Source organism: Prosopis cineraria, unplaced genomic scaffold (assembly GCF_029017545.1).
Source record: "Prosopis cineraria cultivar Desert tree isolate PC_DT_omini unplaced genomic scaffold, ASM2901754v1 PC3, whole genome shotgun sequence".
Lineage (NCBI taxonomy): Eukaryota > Viridiplantae > Streptophyta > Magnoliopsida > Fabales > Fabaceae > Prosopis > Prosopis cineraria.
In genome coordinates, this window is record NW_026555334.1 from 9,387,365 (window position 1) to 9,408,316 (window position 20,952).

At 30.6% G+C, this 20,952-nt stretch overlaps 1 protein-coding gene across 2 annotated transcripts; it reads left to right on the top strand.

The window, feature by feature from the left end:
- Positions 1–17,158: 17,158 nt before the first annotated feature.
- Positions 17,159–20,649, top strand: LOC129306941 (root phototropism protein 3). Of its 2 annotated transcripts, XM_054947768.1 has the most exons (4): positions 17,159–17,813; positions 18,143–18,212; positions 18,314–19,579; positions 19,850–20,649. In XM_054947768.1, exons 1-4 carry the CDS (start codon positions 17,701–17,703, stop codon positions 20,402–20,404), a joined length of 2,004 nt encoding a protein of 667 aa, XP_054803743.1. In that variant the 5' UTR covers positions 17,159–17,700; the 3' UTR covers positions 20,405–20,649. The 2 variants fall into 2 exon arrangements, with proteins under 2 accessions (XP_054803743.1, XP_054803742.1); XM_054947767.1 differs by lacking the exon at positions 17,159–17,813 and having other exon boundaries at positions 17,943–18,212.
- Positions 20,650–20,952: the final 303 nt, after the last annotated feature.

The window sequence follows — 20,952 nt, forward strand, 5'->3', positions numbered from 1 at the left end:
AATGATTAGATCTCGAAATCTTTTGTTACAATTTTATCAGATGCAAACGCTGGTTTGAAAGATCTTATGTAATTATCTTGAATTTTTTTAATTGTTATTGCAAAAGAAAGAAAATGAATCATTCACTTTGCATACAAAAGATCATATATATTTAACAGGATTTTTTTTTGCCAACTTATTTAGGAAAAATGACAAAAAAATCTCTCCAAATTATGTAAATGACAAGTTGATCCCTTAAAATGTCATAATACTAATGAAATCTCTAGAGACCTCTTTGTTAATAAATGTTTTAGAAAAAAGATAATTTTACCTTTATTGATAAATTGTGATTTTTTATTCAATTCTTACAATTTTTTTTTAAAAAGTTGTAATTCTTTAACAAAGTTATAAATATAGTTTATTATTTTGAAAACTTATTTTTTAATAACAGATATTACAGTTGATAAATTATAATTTTTTGTTTAATTCTTACAATTCATAGAACAAAAGATGTTATTTCTTAAACAAAAGTTATATTGGGGCTTTTTTTAAATAACAAAAATTATACTTGATAAGTTATGATTTCTTGTTTAACACTTGTGATTTACAAAATAAAAGTTGTGATTCCTTAAATAAAAGTTGTTACTGAGTCTTGTTATTTTCAAAAAAGGTAAAATGGTCTTTTCTCTAAAAAAGTTATTGACAAAGAAGTCTTTTAGGACTTCATTGATATTATGAAATTTTAAGGGATCAAATTATCATTTGCATAATTTAAAAGGATTTTATTATTATTTTTTTTACTTATTATTTAATAGGATTCATGTCTACTTATGAATAATAATTTTTTTAGTCAAAATTTTAGCCATATATTTAGAGCTATAGCTTTAATAACTATTGATCAAAATTTGTGTAATTCGTAATCAAAATCATTGCAAAAGCCAAAAAGGCCTCAAGCTACCTAATAATTAACTCTCTTTTTTTTTTAATGAAAAGGCAAGCTTGAGGCTTGATGAAAAGTACAATAAACTAAGTGATACTTAAGCTATCCTCACACAACAGTACGTGTAAATCAGGTACTGTTGTATTAGTCTGATGACTATGTTTTGCCAAATAATCAACACATAGCAGCACTTCTTGGTAAGCATGATCGATCTCCGCCTCTTTATTGTTGTAAATGAGTTCTCGTATATTGTTGATATCAGTCCTTCAAGAATGATCCATTACATAGTCTCATAGTATCATGTTAATGGCATTCAATGAGTCAGAGTATAGCATAATTCTACTAAATCCAAGTTGGTAGGCAACCTCAAGTCCAGTTTTGATGGCCATTATTTCTGCAAGCATGATCAAAATATCTCCCAATGCACATGTAAATCTACAGATCTATTCACCTTTGTTGTTTCGAATCAAACCACCACATGAGGCATTCTTTCAAGGTGATATTGAAGCATCCACATCAACTCTTACAACATTTTTTAGTGGTGCTGTCCAAGTATTCTCCATTGCAATGAGATTGGGAAAAACAACATGTTTAAGATTCCCAGAAGCAACATGTTCATGAATGTGAAAGAGGCAGCTATGAACTAGCTCTTGGGTAGTGAGTCTTATGGCTTTACACTTGTTTTTCCACAGTAACCAGCATCCCAGTCTAAATATTCTCATCTAAGACCATTTAAAGAAGGTATTGTTGGCTAAATTGTGCTTGGAGTTCCAGTTGAACTAAACCTACAAAGTGCATTGAAAGAAACTAGAGTAAAGGTTAGTCAAAATCAAGTATTTTCAAAAATCCTAGGCAATTTGGCAGTCGCAAATAATGTGTATGACACTTTCCTCACCTTGATACTTAAAAGGGCATTCACCAATGGGTAAAAGCCCAAGATTGGCTCTAAGTGAGTTAGTATTTAGTCTCTCATGAAGTACTTATCAAAGGAAGAATTTAATTTTTTTTCTAGATCTGCCATTTCTAAATCTTTTTCTAAATAAGTTCTCCCACAAGTTCATTATTATGATAGATAAATTTATAAGCAGATTTTACACTAAACCTACCATCTGTAAAAGGTCTCCAATAGTAAGAATCTTTATTAGTGGAATGGGGGGAAGTATGGAACAAATTTTATTCATAGCCCAGTCCGATAGGAAGCATTTCCATGTATTGATATTCCAAAAGCCACTAGGAAGAATAAAGTCTTTAACTGATGCACAAGGTGTTACATCCCAATTTTTAATTCCATGATTGACTAACCTAATTAAGATAATTAAGTAAGTTAAGATAATATATGGTCAGGAAGGTCTAATAATCATGATTAATTGTATTTCAACCTAAATTGTGGGTTCGGTATCAAGTCGAGCTACCCAAGCATCAAAAGGAGAAGAAAAATGAAGAGTGATATTGATGTGTCACATGCCCAGCATGGAGATCATCCACCACGGTGCACAGATACTTTTAATGTAAGGGAGGACCTCTCTATGCCATGCGTCATGGCGCATTATGCGTTTGCCCTGGCATATGGTTATTTTCTGCAGATATTAGTTGTGAAAAGGAAATAGAAAAAGAGAGAAGAGAAAGGAGGAAATGGAAAGATGTACCAAGCTCTGCTAGGGTTTACTTGTGAACAATATTGGAAGTATTTTTTAGGCTACAAACACCTAAGGTAAGTACCATACTAATTAATCTTTCTATTTCTTTCACATTTATGAGTTTATAGCTAAAGTTTGAATGAGGATGATGATTTCAGTCTATATAAGTTGTGGATCTGAATCTATTGATTTAAATGGAGTTAATAGGAGTAGATTAAAGTATCTAAACCTAGCATAATGAATTTTTAATATCTGGAGTTGTTGGGCACCATTAATATCCAAAAATTTCATTTATTATGGGTGGTTGAAAAATTATGATGCCATTAATAGGAATTTAATGGTTCGTTAATATTATTGGGGATTAAAGGTAATTAATAAACCCAAAGGATAGGCTCAAATTCTTGTGGAGTGAATGTTGGCCAACCTAGAAGTAGAGATTGAGGGTTTAATGCTTGAGTTGGTAATGTTGATGAAATTTAACTTGATTGATTGTAGTTTTGGCTCTTAGTCACCTATTTGGCTTGGGAATTCAAGCTTGGAAGCTCTTGTATTGAGAGGTAAACCTTTAACTTCTTAAAGGTTTGAGGTAATCGAGGAAAACCTTACTTTGGGTAGTTATATAATTGTTAAATGTGAATTATGAATGTTACATGCATGAGATTGATTTTCAATGTGAAACTATGTATTAATTTCAATGAGTATACGAAAATTTAAATGTGCATAATTCTATTTTTGGCTTGAAATATAAAATGTAAAGTCAAGAAGGTTTTCAAACTATGAACATGTTTATGTTTTTGAAAAATGAATGTGATGTTATGTAGAGGTAATTGTATGTTAATGAGAAGTAGATTTTAAGATAAGTAAGAATAATGTTGAGAAAATGATAAGGATATATACTTAGGTAGCGCAGGGTCGTGAGCCCAACGTGATTGTTGTGATAATGAATAAATAAAAATGAAAATGTAAAAATGAGTGAGTACTGTTTATGGCATAATCAGTGGGCAAGAGTTCGCCCCGAGATTGGGAGTAAAGAAAATTTATATGGTATTTAGGCTACCCTTCGGTGCATGAGGGTATAGCCTTGTCCCATAGTTTATTGAGGGACTGTCCTATAGTTTGTAGAGGAACTAAAATCTAACTATTTCCACCGGTTTAATGAAGAGAATAGCCTAGACAATGAGACACCCCAGAGATTTGAGAATGGGGGAAACTGTGGTTTAAAAGTGAGAAATGTAATCTTTAGTCAAGTCACACCTCACGATTGGTGAGTTTGGATAGTCCAGTCACACGGACGGAGCCCTAATCAGTGTTATAGCCTATAATTTCAGTCTGAGGAAATAAAGAGGATATAAGGTTGGTTGATCATTGCCTAAGTAAATATATGATGTGTCACACGTGTTGAGTTATGAAAAGTTGTGTGAATAAGGGGTCATGTCACATATCTAAGAATATGATAACAATGCACCTAGTATAGGTGAGAAAAAAGAAGTTATTAAATGAGAAATAATCAGTTATGATATGTGTGAGTATGTTTTAAGTGCTTGTTTTATAATTGATATATAACTACATAAGGTAGGTTTTACCTTAATTATTGAGTGGCTAAACTCACCCTTTTCATTTAACACTTTTTAGGCTTTAGCTCTGGTTTGAGAGGGAGAAGGCTCAAGAGGCTAGAAATTAGCATATTCCTACTTTATGTCTCTAGTTTAGATTTATTTGTGTAATAATATATGTCTGCTAATTCTAGGTTATATGCCATCTCACTTGCATTATTTTATTGTTGCAAATGTTTGATTTATATTTTGAGCCTTGAATGTTTATGTATGTTGAGATATATATGTTTATAGAGCCAAAATACTAGTGCAAATGTAAAAATGATAATTTGAGCATGTTTTGATTGATTTGGATACAATGCAATGACAAATTTCCTCCCCTTCTGTTTTTGGTAAAAAGAGATTGAGGAGTGAATTTCGATTATATTGTGGTTTAAGTGTGTGTGACGTGTTATACTAGTAGTCCTGAGTCCAATAAACATGGCACAAGTGTTAGAAAAGACTTTTGGCACTTGTTAAGAGTTTTAGATACCCTTTTTATATGAAAGTTATGAAAAATGGTCAAAATATGTTTGGGTGTTCAACTTCCTAGCACGACTTGTTTTGAAAGTAAAACATGTGCCACTAGCTAGTTCATGTTAAGAGCTTTCCATAGACACCTAGATCATGTCATTCAGACGTTAGATGGAGAATCGAGACGCGTCAGAAATTCCTTGATTTTGCTATCAAATAACAGCAGAATCTGCTGATCGTGCAACACGACATAGTACATGGTGCCTGAGCCACGGTGCATGGCACAGAGAGCAACACGCCGTAGCGCAGCATGCGCAAGGCACAGTGTACTGCTCTGTCACACATTAAAAGAGTTTTTTTTCACCTATTTTTAATTTATTTCACTCCTCTGAGGTATCACATGCTTTCGTAACTTATTTTTACTCTGATACAAGAAAATTTTGATCATTTTAAATTCTTTGTGATTATAAAAAACTTGAAATCCTTTACTTTTGAATTAAATCTTGGTAATCACTCTTTAAGTTAATCTTTTAATTACCATAAGTTTTAATGGTTAATTATATTTAGTGGAGTGAGATTTTGCACAAGGATTAAGAATATGATGATCTTTGCATCTATACTTTGCTTTCAAGCATCTAACCCAAAGGAGATTAGGTTGTGTGAGGAGCCCCTAACAGAATTTCATGACGAAAGCCTTATTCTGACTATATAAGTCTTTGAATCCCATTCCTTCATGTTGCTTGCTCTCTTTTGCCATCTTCCTAGATATTAAGTGCATTTTCCATTTGGATAGGTTCTGAGACCAAATGAATCTTTTACTATATCCTTCAATTTCTTTAAGGACGCCTTTGGGAATAAGTAGAGATTGCATGTAGCAAAGAAGGGTTAAAAGAACAAATTTGATAAGAATGAGGGACCAACTATACTAAAAAATCATCCTTGCCGAGAAGAGAGTTTCTATTGGACTTTTTAAAGTATAAGTGCAAAGGTTAGCTAATTTACTCAAGAATGAATCAAAAGTATTTGCCTAAATCAGCTGTGAGATCAATACCTAAGATCTAGTAAAGGGTGCGACCATAGTTTGAAATGCACATTTTTTGAGCTAAACGCTTTAGATTTTGCCAGATTGATCTTGTGTCCAAAAGCAAGATAGAACTTTGTCATGGTATCTTTAATCAAATGCATTTGATCAGAGAAAGCTTCTGCAAACAAAATAAGATCGTCGGCAAAGAAAAGATGGGAGATAAAAGGCCCTCTCGAGGAGAATCTGAGCAGTTTCTATTTTTTCATAACACAAGCATCCTTTATGAGAAAACTAAGTCTCTCCATGCATAAAACAAAAATGTAAGGACTAAGCAAGTCTCTTTGACAAACACCACAGCATGGTCTAAAAGTTTTAGTTTCTTCCCCATTCCATAAAACACACAGAGAAGTAGTAGTAATGCAACTCATGATGACCTGAATCAGTTTGATGTCTAGACCGATGGTGTGAAGAGTTTGTTCAATGAAATCCTAGTCAAATCTATCAAAAGCTTTCTCCATATCAACTTTAATTGCCATATAGCTCCTTCTAGTTTTCTTATGTCTCATTATATGGATGGCTTCTTGAGCTTTCATTCCACATTTAAAATACGTACTCCAAATAAAATTATATAAACATAATATTAATTTTTTTGTAATTCAAAAAACTGTTTTTAAAGTTTAATTTCATTCCTTTTCATATTCCATATCACGTTTTTTTTTTTCCATTAGAAAATCAATTATTGTCTCACAAAAAAATGAAATATTGAATCAAAATAAATTACCGAAAAAGAAAATCAAAGAAAAGTGAGTCAATAACTGAACATCGGCATCAATAATAATTATAAATAACTTATAATTTTACCTTCAATAATTGCAAGTGTATGACTGTTATCTTTTAAGTTTTACAAAGATCATGATATCCATGTTCATATATTTTTATGCTTATCCAGTTGAGTACTTGATAAAAATAATAAAATCTATTGAAGGCGAAAGGTATCTAATAAATAGCCAAATATTTAATACTTGGCCAACAAAATTAGGTGTCACTTTAAAATGGTTATATCAACATTATTGTTAATAATATATATATATATATATATATAACAGTAAAACTTATAATAATAAAAATCGACATATATAAATCTCTTGCTACATAGAATATTTTTGAAAAAGTAAACACATGATTAAAGAATGGCATTAAAATTGTGCATGATTTGATCTGATGAATTAAATTTCGTAAAACAATATCAAATTCATCATTATCATATTTATGAATCATTAACTTATTAACATTTTATCAAAATATAATATAAAATTCATAACAAATTACAAGATTATAGATTATAAATAATATTATATATATTTTCAGTTCCTTTTAATGCAAATGATTCATTTACAACAAGTACAACTAGATATGTTTCGCCAAAGAATTGGTGCAATTAATGAATATTCAATATCATATCCCATCACCACATGAATTTAAATTATGCTGTTGATATAAGGACTTCATTGTAAGGTAAATTATAAGTAAAAGTATATTTATAATTGCTAAGTATTGAGGTTTGCTCTCATGTAAAGATTTTAATTGTTTGATTTAAAATGTAATACTCTCTTCATTCCACAATACAATATTAGTAACTATTTTGCAGTTTAAAAAAAGTTGATTGAAATTTTAATCTTTTAAAATTTGTCCTATTTTTGGTTGTCTTTGTTAAATATCTTATATAAATGTACAAATAATGATAATAAAATTTTAATACAATATTTAAAAAATAAAGATATAATTCAAAAATAACAGCTACTCAATACACTCTATTTTGAGTCAAATAATATTTATAAAAATATCTTATATTATAAGGAATTGGGTAGGACCCATCTATTAGTGGTGGCCGCCTAACTCCTTTTAACTCTCACATTGCATAATTCTAGGGAGTTTTTATATAGAAAAAATGATAAAAACAATTCCTGTAAAATATACAAATAAAAAATAAGGTTTCATAAAATGTGATAATTTTTTGAAAATTTTTTGAAAATTTTCTGCCATTAATTTATTTTTTGAAAAAACTATAATAACTCCAAATTAAAATATCAATTACTACTTTAATTTAAATAATAATTATTTTTCTTCTAACAATAATTAAAACATGACAGCAAATGATAAGTTTTAAATTTTTTAATCTATGAAGTCCAAGTATTATAAATATTTGTGATTACTTTAATTTAAGTAATGACTTTTTTTTGACAAATTAGCAATGATTAAAATGAGAATGGCAATTACAACTTTCATTCTGTACTTTTTTTAATCATTAAAAGTCCAAAGTATTATAAATATTAGTGATTATTTTAGTTTAAATAATAACTATTTTTCTTTTGGCGATAACTAATAAGGGATAATAAATGACAAATTTTACTTTGCAAATTTTTTTATCACTGATACATTTTTTTATTTTAAATTAAAGATATTATAATCATTTCACGAAAGATATTAACGTGTCAAAAGATCCCAAATGACTTGAGAATAATCATCACATTTCGTGTGATTTCAATGTCAATTTCATATTTTATGAGGATTTTTTTGTCACTTTTCCTTTTTATACTCAATATTTTTCACCTCTTTTTACCAAGACAAACATTTCTTATATATTTATAATTTTTTAAAAATATTGTTTATAATTTTATAAATAATATTAGAGAAAATTAGCTTAATAGTCTCAAAAAATACAAGTCCCATAAATTATGAATGAAGTTTTTGAATATTTTAAAATATGGCTTATTTATAAAATGAATTAGATGTGTTTTTTTTTCTCAGAATAAATTTATTATTAAAACAGAATATATATGATTTAACTAATCTTTAACTGACTGAATTTTTATTTTCATCATAAAAAATTATATTGTGCGTACTCCCTCTTTGATTTGTTATCTCTGAATATTTTCTTTATTAGATTTTTTGATCTAATTTTCCTGAATTATCATATTCATCTCTTGTATAGTACTTTTTTTCATTAGAATTTTTGATCTGATTTTCCTGAATCACCATCTTCATCGCATAGCTTTTCTCTCTCCCCCTCTCTGTTTTCCCTAGATATTACGAAGAGGACATTAGACATTGAAGAGAAAACTCCATTACTAATCTACGATACTACATCATTGATATACGGTTATATATTAATGATAAATAAATTGATAAGTTTTCATTTATATGGCTTATATATCAGTGATATATGATAATATATACTGTCTAGATCAATATAACCAAATAATTAAATATAAACTTGATTATAATTGATATACAGTTGTATATCAATGATGTAGTATCACAGATTAATAACATGAAAAACATATAATCATTTGTCCAAAATAGATCAAACATAATCCACAAAAAATTTTGGACCCTTAAATTATCATAGAAAATTAAATACCTAAACTAATGAAATAAAAAATCATGAATCTGTAACTCTATTTTCCCGTCATCGTATTCTGTTCCATCGAGTATCGTCGATATATCTCACCTCCTATTTGTTTCTTGTCATCGTGACTGTGGCTCACTCACACTGCTCTGCTATCTCACATTCGTTTTCTTTCGTTGAATTCCGTCTTCTTGCTCGTTCTAGAGATTTCTTGCATTTTGAATCTCCTGATATTTGAAAAAAGCAAAAAATTAAAAAACACAGTTTGGTAAATTAATTATAATTTAAATATTAAAAAGATTATTTTTAAAATTTAAAAATGATAGGTTATTTCTTTTGCTTGATCTTATAATTTAAGCCATCTGTGCAAAAGCCCCGTAATATTACTTGTTATACATTTTAATATATATGTGTGTATATATATATATATAGACTCGTGTTGATTGATATATCGATGATCATAAGTTGGCAAAAGGAAGAGGCATGGTCGCCACGAGAATTCCTATCTTCTTCCTTCACGCTTGCCTGCCTAGCAGATGACAAACATCTTCACCAACAGTGGTCTCTCCAAAAAGCATCCAATCATTCATTACGTCCGCATTATCACCCCCCCCAACAAAAAAAAAAATTATGTTTCATAAAATCACATTTATGCATCTTTCAAAACATTAATACATCACATTCTTCATCAACTGAGCATTAGTTCTAGTAGGATGGATCATAACTGTTTAAGTAAGAGATATTGGGTTCGAGTTTCTAAGAATGTAGAAATTGATTTTAAAAGATTTATCTTCAATTGAGAGCATAATCAAATAGTATATAAAAAAATACCCTTATATTTGTTATGAGTCTCACATCGGGGAGACATTAGTAAAGTGTGATTTATAAGTTAAACTAAGCACTCCTTATAAAGCCTCTTTTGAAGATGAGTTCTATTTGAAGGGCTTACGCTCTCATTGGGAGAAGGGCCTTTTGCGAAGGGGCTGACTGGCCAAAAGCTAAGTGAAATGCCATGGAGTGTGAGTCGTCGTGATTGCCGACTCTTAAAAGATGGCTATGTTATGAGTCTCATATCAAAAAGTCACATTGATGAAATTTGATTTATAAATCACAAGACTACTCATCACCCCTATAAAACACTTTTTAGGGGTGAGTTATATCAAAGGACTTGTGGTCGTGACAATATTTTTTTTAATTGGATTCAAGCCTCATGATTTGTGAAAAATAAAAATATATATTATTTGTAATTTATAAATGATGCAATTTTTTTAATTAATATCATATACAATAAAACTAACAAAATTGCACTAGCAAGTATTGAGGCTAGTATAAGGACATGTGAGTGATAAAAAAAAAAATTGTTGTTGAATATTATTTTTTTGATAGGGAATTTTTCATTTTATAGATCATATTATTATAATATGAAAAAGTAATTTAATGTACGGAGGGAACTGTTCAAAATTGTCTTGTTATAACAAAACAATGAACCTGGTCTACAGGTTGTTCATTCACCAAAGTGATGCAAAGACATAAAAAGGGAAAAAGTAGAGCAAACATGTTAACGTCATTTCATAGACAGCTAAGAATCACAAGGCAACTTCATTGGAGTTTGAGATTATATAAATAGCGAAGTAATTAAAATGTACCTTACCTACTAATTCAGGTTTACGTTGGAGTTTGATTTCTATCTCTTGTATATTCAACAAATTTAATTGAGAAAGGTTCGTTAATATCTATCTTCCATAACTCATGAGAGATTAGTCTCCTAGGATGGATGTACGTATTTAAATTTGAATTTTAAATTTTACGTCTCACATATAATAGATTATATGTATTTAAAATTTTTTATTTGAACAATTAAATTTTTTCAAAAAAGTAAAGAAGAAAAGATAAGCTAAGATTTGAAATAGAAAGGGAAGATTTGGAATGATGAGCTTATTTCTTTTTTTCAATCGGTGAGAGATAAAAACAAAATTTTAGAGAAGATGCAAAAACGACAAAGATGATGATAGTAAAAACGTGAAGAAAAATAAAGAGAGTTGCAGTAGTTGGAATTTCAAATAATTATAATTTATAGGTAATATGAAATTATAAAGAAATTATAATAATAAAATATGAATTTGAATTTGAATTAAATCTAAATTCAAAAACTTTTATATATTCAAGTGAAAATTTTGATTTAAATTCTCATGCATCCACTTAAGAGTGAATTGATCAAAATATTTGTGACACAACATTCGCATGGAGTAAAAAAGATTCTATTCACCTTAAACAAGGTGGATAGTATGAATCTTGTTAATATTAAAAATTAACGAAAGTTAAAATTAATTGAACTCATCATTCAAATCTAATCCAATTGCATTGGATGGAAGATAATAGCATTAAAACTAAAATAAACCTGATCTCGTATTCACACATACCAAATTGAAATTTTTGCTTTGTTGATCCTTCATAAACCTCACAGTACTAGTTTACCCAATCAACGAATGCTTCTTTGAAAAGTTTTTCTTTTTGAATCTTGTTTACAAATGAGATGGTGGGATATATACAAAAAAAAAAAGGCCAACTAAAATTTTTTAAAAGAAAAATTATAATTGGAAATTTTGTACAAAATGTTTAATTTAGAATAATAAAAGAGACGAAAGATTAGACTATAACTATACATTAAACTAGAACAACACTAATTTTCTAAGATAATTTTTTCATTCACAAAGTTTAGGAATAATGAAACTTTGAGCCTTTAAATTTTTTTCAATTATCAATTTAATTCTTGTAATTTAATTTTTATCAATTTGCTCTCTTTGAACCACAATATAAATTATTCTCTAAAAGTTTTTATTTAGTCTAAAATATAAGACATCAGTTAAGTGTTACATATTTTTACCAATTATGCCTTTACCTTTTTTAGTAATCAATGAAGATGTTTTGAATAAATTAAATGTTATATTTATTACACTTCAGGATATGATTACAACAACAACAAGCCTTTATTCCATTAGGTGGGGTCGACTATATGAATTACAAGACGCCATTGTGCTCTATCATTTATCAAGCTTTTAAAAATTTATTAATTAAGAGATCGCGTTCAACAACTTCCAAGAGTATTCTCTTAGGCCTTCCTCTACCCCTTTTAATCGGATTCAAAGTTATATGTTCCATTCTTCTCACTGGTTCCTCCCTTGATCTTCTTTATACATGCCCAAACCATCTCAACAGATTTTTTACTATTTTTTCCTTAATATGTGCTACCTTCACTTTTTCGCGTACATGCTCATTTTGAATTTATCTTTACGTGTATGTCCACACATCCATCGTAACATTTCATCTCTGCTACTCCAACTTTATGCTCTTGCTGTCCCGTTAGAGCCCAACATTCACTACTATGTAACATTGCCGGTCTGATAGCAGTGTGATAAAACTTTCCTCTAAGTTTATTAAGCATCTTACGGTCGCAAATAACTCTTTAACTTTTTTTCAATTAAACTACCCAGCTTGAATCCTATGTGAAATATCTCCACTGATTTGGCCATCCTTTTGAATAATGGCTCCTAAATATCTAAACTTTTCTACTTGAGATATAATTTGACCTCCCAATTTCACTTTCAATTTCACTTCAGGATATGATTGAAAAGATGTAAATTTTTTTTAAAAAAATCAAGATTTTGACCAACTTTTTTTTAGAAACATAAATTAGTTAACAATAATTTATATTGTGACTTGAAGGAAGTATTTTTTTTAAATTTGCCTTAGATATTAATTTGGTTCTTATTATTTAAAGATGAGGTGATACTATTAAAATACACTGAAATGAATAATGAATTTTTTTTGCCAGATGAATAAGTAATATTGATAACAATCATATAGATTAATGAAAGGAAAAAACTTATGTAATATCAAATCAAGACATGTGAATTTTAATATGTTAATAATATTAATAACAATAATTTGTTAGAAAATAAATAATCTATGAAAGTTTCACTTATATTGATTTAAGTGAAAACAAGTACCTTAAGTACATAAGGTTAAGTATATAAATTTTTCCTAAACAGAAAAAAGGTAATTCTCTAAGTAAGAATAAAAAAGACTCAAAAATTAAAGAAGAAGAAGAAGAAGACATAGCGTAGAGATTATATTAATAAAAATTAAATTATTTTGAGAGATAATTTGTTCTTATTTAACTACATAGACATGCTAAGTCATTAATATATTTTACACATTATATTAATTTGATATTCAATTTGTGTTTTAGAACTTGATTAATATAATTATTTAAGAAAATATAAGAGACCAAATTAATGAAAAATAAAAATTAAATTTGATTAATTAAATCAATAATTGAAGCAAATTTTAGATATTTAAATTTTTATCACTCTTAAAGTTTAAATTTATGATTTTCTAAAAGGAGGTTTCTTGTTACTACCCACGTGTTGATTTAACATGTTTTATTGGAGGCATATTAATTCAAAATTTTCAATTATAATTTTTTTTCTGTGATACTTGGTGGGGGGCCTGCTTATCATTTCTTAGCAGGGAACAAGAGGCAGTACATTAGGCCTATGTCATTTATGATGAGGATAGATATGGTCCTCCAAAATTTATTGGCTTCTTCTTCTTATTCTTCATTTTGGTCAGCAAATTTCTTGTTTTCATTAGTTATGGTTGTGTGAATTATGAGATAAACAGTGGTGTGAAATTGACTAATTTTTTTTTTTTAAAAAGATGCAAACAAAACAAAACATTTAATGTGGCAAATAGACCACAAAGTTCACAAGTTGATGATATTGATGATGCCCTTTGTATTTTTTTACAAAGGTTCAATAGCACCTGCCTTCTTGTTTCTTCTTTAACACTGTGTGATGATCATGTTTGGTATGCATGAATTAGTCCTGAAAAAGATAAAGATGATGGTGGAGATCATGAGAGCATTCAATTTTAGGAAAATTAATTAATTAGTCTTTTGTAATTTTGATTCAGTTAAAACTTAATCTTTAACCTTTGACTCAATGTGACTCAATATTCATAGTTTGGTATGCATGAATTAGTCCTGAAAAAGATAAAGATGATGGTGGAGATCATAAGAGTATTCAATTTTAGGAAAATTAATTGATTATTCTTTTATAATTTTGATTTAGTTAAAACTTAATCTTTGACCTTTGACTCAATATAACTCAATATCCATAGTTTTTACTCTATTAAAACTCAATCATAAATTTTATTTAACTCAATGCAACTCAATTCCTATAATTCTAACCATTTAAAATATTTGTCCTTGAACTTTAGCAAATAAAATTATAAGAACTAAAGTTATTTTTTTTAAATGTTGGGACTTATATTTTAAATTACTAAAACTATAGATTGGGTTATGTTGAAGTAAAGTCTAGGGAATAAGTTTCAAATTGAGTCAAAATTATATAAACTGAATTGCATTAAGTTAAAATTTAAAGATTGAATTATAATCGATTTAAAAGTATAGAGACTGTTCATCAAGCTAAAAGTTTATAAGGGATGAATAATTAATTTTTCCTTATTTGGTAAGTAATTTTCTCTTTCAAAGGAGACAACAAAGAAGAAAGAGTATTAAATTTTAAATGGGAGTAATTTTTTTTTCCATTAGGAAAAATTGTCTTTAAATTGGAGGTAATTCTACTTGAGATACAACCGAGCATTAATCTTTAGTTAGAAGGGAAAGAAAAACAAAGAGGAAAGAAAACTAGGAGGAAAAACTTTTAAAAATAATAAAAAAATTTATATTTTTAATAAATTTTTTATTGGTTTTCTTTTTTTCACCCTATTTTCTTTTCAATTTTCCCTCTATTCAAATCAAAACTAGGTTCAAACTTTGATTCATGGTATTTTAAGGAACCTATCTTTGCCCTAAGCCTAGACACAATCCCTGGTGATGGTAACTAATTTTTTTTTTAATCCCTCAATTATAACTCGTTACAACTCATTTTCTCAATGAAGATTTATTGTAATTTAGTCCCTCAACTTTTGACTCACTTATAATTTAATTTTTATTTTTTAAAATTTTTTAAAAAATTATCCTTATCAAATAAGAGGGGTAAAAAAATACTCATATCTTACTCTAAAATACCATCATATTGTTTTTTGATGTGTGATCTAAACTAATATACGATGAAAGAGAGTTAACAAAAGTTGAGGGATTGAGTCATATATGACTCAAAAATTGAGAGATTAAGTTAAGTGAGTTAAAAGTTGAGAAATTGAGTTATAATAAATTATAATTGAGAGATTGAATTATAAATAAGTTAAAAATTAAAGGATTAAAAAATTAATTAAAAAAAAACAGAAATTTGATGGGTGGTTGACAGTGGCCGGATAAACATTTGGCATGGGCCCAAAACCAACCAATGGAAAGACAAAATTGAGAAAGCAAAGTACATTCTAGAGAGACAAATCGAAGCTCTTCTGATAAAGTGGGCACACTGAATTTACGAAGCAATAGAGGCGCACCAGATTTTACCTTCACGTGTAGTTTGGAAAAATTATAAGGACCAAGATAATGTTTTTTTTTTCTTTATACACAAATTTTTGGAAGGGAGCCAGGCTCGCCGTCAATTTAAGGGTAGGGTGAAATCTTCATTCTTTCTAAATGATACTAACATTGGCTAGAAGAAGCTATCAATTGCCTCAGACATCAACTTAAATACCTAAGTTAGGATGCTTCTCCCAATGCCTTGATCAACTCAAAAATTGAAGTTCAAGCCAGCTGAACACAAGGATGAGAGGGCAGGACCAAGAAAATGTTTATATATTATTTAGGTAATTATAAATTATTTAGTGAAGAAAAACTCTCATCTATTTGCGCTTAGATCAAGTCATTACTTTTTTTAAATATATATATATATATAAAAAGGTTTTTTTTTTTTTAATGCTGGCTTTCCAACCTCGTGTTTTGAAGTTTGAAATAGAGCAGTAAATCACAAAGCTACAAAGTAGCAATCATGACTAAATATTAGTATTTTTTTTTCTTTTTACATTTTTTTCATTTTTTTTAATCTGTTTGTAATGTATGTTGTTTATACTTTATTAGATACACGGAATTTACATGCCGAGTATTTATTTCTTTTTTATCTTGACAAGATATTTACCAACTGCTGAAATTCTAGAAGATCCAAAGTAATTTTATGAGGCATAATTGAAACTCAGGGTTTTAAAATATACCACTCAGACAGAGAATATATATATATATATATATATACACACACCACACGGACAGAGAACAGGACCCAGCATTCATCCTCATGTAGATAGTGACTATATTGGCTTCTATTCACTGCTGCTGCTTTTTCTATCATTTCCTTTAACTTAAAATTTTACATTTTTATATGAACATTTAATTTATTTAGTAAATGATAAATTAAAAAACACCTTTTGAAATAAAAAGTACACACTCTTTTTAAATAGAAATTTTAAATAAAAAATTAATAAATCTTGAATATTTTATTTTATATATATATATATATATATATTTTCAAAGGATCAAACATTCAAACCAAACATAAGCTTATCCATTGTCTCCCCTTTTTTCTGCTAGATAAGCCGTTTAACCATTTCCCCACTCATGGCATCTCAAAGAAAATCAAATTAATTTTTTTTAAAACAACAGATCTATTTTCTAGACGATAAAGAAATCAAATTGTCAACTTGCAATATGCTAATATAAAATTTATAATAAACTACATTATTGATATGTGGTAAATAGTACAACTCATCTATCAAATTTCATACTATCCATAAATCAATAGAAAGATTAGCCTTTCACAATTTAATGAATTAAAGTTCAAATATCTAAAAACAGGGACATCCATATTTAGTGCTCTATTTTATTTTAAATAGCATTGTCTATTATGAAAAGATACATTTAAGCAATAAATTTTTTTTCACACAATCCATAAACAAACACATCTATTATAAAAATCTAAACATATCATTTGCCTTTTTTTAATATATATATATATATATATATATTGACCAGCAATACACACACACATAAAATTGATGGCCTATTATTAGTTTTTCAAAGTGGTTATGGTCAAATAATGAGTTAAAATTCATAATGAAGTGGCAAGTTCGTAATTATGGGATTAAGATGTTTCGAACCCAACCTGCCCATCGAAAGTGTCTTTCATGCTTCTATCGTCATAAGAAGAATGTTTTCGTAGTGTAATAAATTCTCAATACTCAATAGCATATCTTCAAGAGAATTTAGAGAACGGAGACATGAATGAATGTATCAGTGGCCACTCTCAGAATGACACCCTGAAACTTCCTGACCTGTCTTTCCTTCTTTCTTTCTTTCATTATCATCTGAAATTCCTGAGAAAACACTAGTCCCAAATGATTCCCACAACACCCTGTCCAGTGTCCCATTTCTGCACAGCCTGTAAGAAAGATTTCTACAAACTCTCTCCAGAAACCGACAATTATTCTGACCATAATTCCATCCCCAACAATCATTCCATGTGGGTACTCCTCTTCCTTCTTCTTTTTTCCTGTCAGGAGCTCTGAGTGATTCTCTCTGGCTCTTCTCTTCTGCTTTGTGCTTCCTGTTCATTTTCCTCCACTTTCCCGGCAAAATCTAGCTCCAACACATTTGTTCCTCCCGGATTGTGGTTTCCAGCATGTGGGAATCTGACAACGAGTCTGCTGCAGGAAGGGGATACGCAGATGGGCTCCTTACTCCAAGCAAGCAAGGCGTTAAGACAGATGGGTTTGAGCAAAGAGGCCAATCTTGGTATCGAAAAAAATAAAATAAAATAAAATGCAGAATCAGTACTTTTTCAGTTGATGTTTGTTCTGATAGTTCTAGTGAATACGAGAAGCTAAAGTTTGAAGCTTCTGATGTTTTTGTTTCTACCCATTAATGTATATCTATGTCTCAATATCAGAAACTAAAGCAGAATCGGTGTGTTTGAAATTCTTATTGTCTAACCAATCTTCTGTGCTAATGCTACTGAATCACAGTTATAAATCTTGGTCAACTGGTTCAGAAGAATTAGATGACATTGAAGAGCTTGTAAGAAGCTTAAACACTGAGATTCTTGATTTGGATATGATATGCAGGTATGTGGCAACGGATATTCCAAGTGACTTTCTTGTTCAAATTGGCGGAGCTAACTTCCACTTACACAAGGTAGCTATTGTTTTTTCCCCCTTCCTCTCCAACTTGTACTGTTGCGGTCTTCTTGTACTGTTAAATTCTTCTGACCTTTTTCTCCCACTTTCTGCGGAAAGTATCCTCTTCTTTCTCGAAGTGGAAAGCTAAACAGGATCATATACGAGTCACGCGACCCAGATTTGAACAAGATAGTCATGGATGATCTGCCTGGTGGAGCTGAGGCCTTTGAACAAGCTGCAAAATTCTGCTATGGAATCGCTGTGGATTTAACGGCAGGCAACATCTCAGGTCTAAGATGTGCTGCAGAATACCTTGAAATGACTGAAGACCTAGAAGAAGGCAATCTCATATTCAAAACCGAGGCATTTCTGAGCTATGTGGTCCTTTCCTCATGGAGAGACTCCATAGTAGTGTTGAAGAGCTGTGAGAAGCTGTCACCATGGGCAGAGAACCTTCAGATTGTTAGAAGATGCAGTGAGTCCATCGCTTGGAAAGCCTGTGCCAATCCAAAAGGGATAAGGTGGTCATACACTGGAAGACCCCCAAAAGTTTCAAGCCCCAAATGGAATGGCAAAAAGGAATCATCAAGCCCCAGTAGGAGTCAGCAGGTTCCTCCGGATTGGTGGTTTGAGGACGTTTCAATCCTTCGAATCGATCACTTTGTTCGAGTCATTACTGCAATAAAAGTAAAAGGAATGAGATATGAACTCACTGGAGCATCAATAATGCATTATGCAACAAAGTGGCTTCCAAGACTGATAAATGACACTGCAAATTTTGGAGATGAAGCAAGCAGTAATGGTAACAGTAATAGCAGTAGTAGTAACAGTGGAGGTAGTTGGAAAGGTGGGCTTCATATGGTTGTGGCTGGAACAAGAGATGAAACTTCAAGCCTTGAAGCTAAAGATCAAAGAATGATTATAGAGAGCCTTATAAGCATAATCCCACCACAGAAGGATAGCGTCTCTTGCAGCTTCCTCCTTAGGCTTCTGAGAATGGCAAACATGCTGAATGTTGCACCTGCATTAGTCACTGAGCTAGAGAAAAGGGTGGGGATGCAACTTGAACAGGCTACACTGGCTGATCTTCTGATTCCTTCGTATGACCAAAGTGAAACCATGTATGATGTAGATCTGATTCAGAGGCTGCTTGAGCATTTTCTGGTTCAAGAACAGACTGAGAGCTCAAGTCCTAGCAGAGTGGGAGCTAGTAGTTTAACTGCCAAGACCAGAGTGGCTAGGCTTGTTGATAGTTATCTTACAGAGGTGTCCAGAGATAGAAGCCTTTCCCTCACAAAGTTTCAGGTCCTAGCTGAAGCCTTACCTGAATCAGCTAGGACCTGTGATGATGGACTTTACAGAGCTATCGACTCCTATCTAAAGGTAAAATAAATCTGCTATTGTGATTCAGTTATGTTAATGTTTGCCATATTCATATAATCAATCAAGGGTTTTCAGTTAACAACGTAAATTTTTTAGTTCAAACGTGTATACGTTTTTAAAGTATTGAATTGTATCTGATATGTGTGTCTGCACATGTTAGACATGACTCTTATCAAGTGTTAATACTTATTAAGTTCTGATCAGCTAAACTAATACCAGTCTCTTATTCATGGTAGATCTTCATCTTCACTTCTGCTGGTGGTTTTGCAGGCACATCCGACACTATCTGAGCATGAAAGGAAGCGGCTTTGCCGAGTAATGGACTGTCAGAAACTCTCCATCGATGCCTGCATGCATGCTGCTCAGAACGAAAGGCTGCCACTAAGAGTAGTGGTGCAGGTTCTATTCTTTGAACAAGTCAAAATAAGCAATGCAATGGCCAACAGTTCTCTGAAAGAAGGTGGTGCAGACTCTCACTACCAGCCAATGATCTCAAACAGAAAGACACTTCTAGAAGCCACACCACAGTCATTCCAAGAAGGATGGACAGCTGCTAAGAAAGACATAAACACGCTCAAGTTTGAGCTTGAGAGTGTGAAAGCCAAGTACTTGGAGCTGCAAAATGATATGGAGAATCTGCAGAAACAGTTTGAGAAGGTGCTGAAGCAGAAGCAGACATCAGCTTGGAGCAGTGGTTGGAAGAAACTGAGCAAGCTTACCAAAATGACCAACATGGAGAATCATGATATTGCGCCCCAGATTCCTCCTGCTTCTGCAGAACAGAACAGAAAGCCACCGAGAAGGTGGAGAAATTCAATTTCCTGAAACATGAGAGATTCTGATACTAGTATCTCTGTTCCGTTCATTCACTTCTGGGTTTTTTTTTTTTTTTTTGGGAGAGTAAATTATGGGGTTTCTTTGTTTTGCTTGCTGTTTCTGAAAGAAATTTCTTAGAAGTTCTAGACACTAAATTTGTCTCCAAGGGTGAATCATAATTTTCATGTGCGAGTTCTAGTTCCACTGGCACTTCAATCAATAATAAAATGAACCATTTCTGTCCCCTTTCCTCACGGATATGTACGTTACATGTTGCGTAGTAAAAATTACACAGGTCACTGGTTTTAGGCGTAGTGCTTTTTTTTTTTTTTTAAGTTCTTTTTCGCATTAAATATTTAGATTGGAAGGTACATAAAAATAACAAGACCTTGTTCTGATGAATTATGCCCGTTCTTTTAATGCTTGACAGTTTGACCATTTTTTTGCCCACTGTTAACTCAGCCAAAAATTAAAACCTGTTTACTCAGCATCTTTAAACACTCCAAAATTCTTTAAAATTTCATATTAGAGATGGTGCATACTTGAAGATCCCAAAT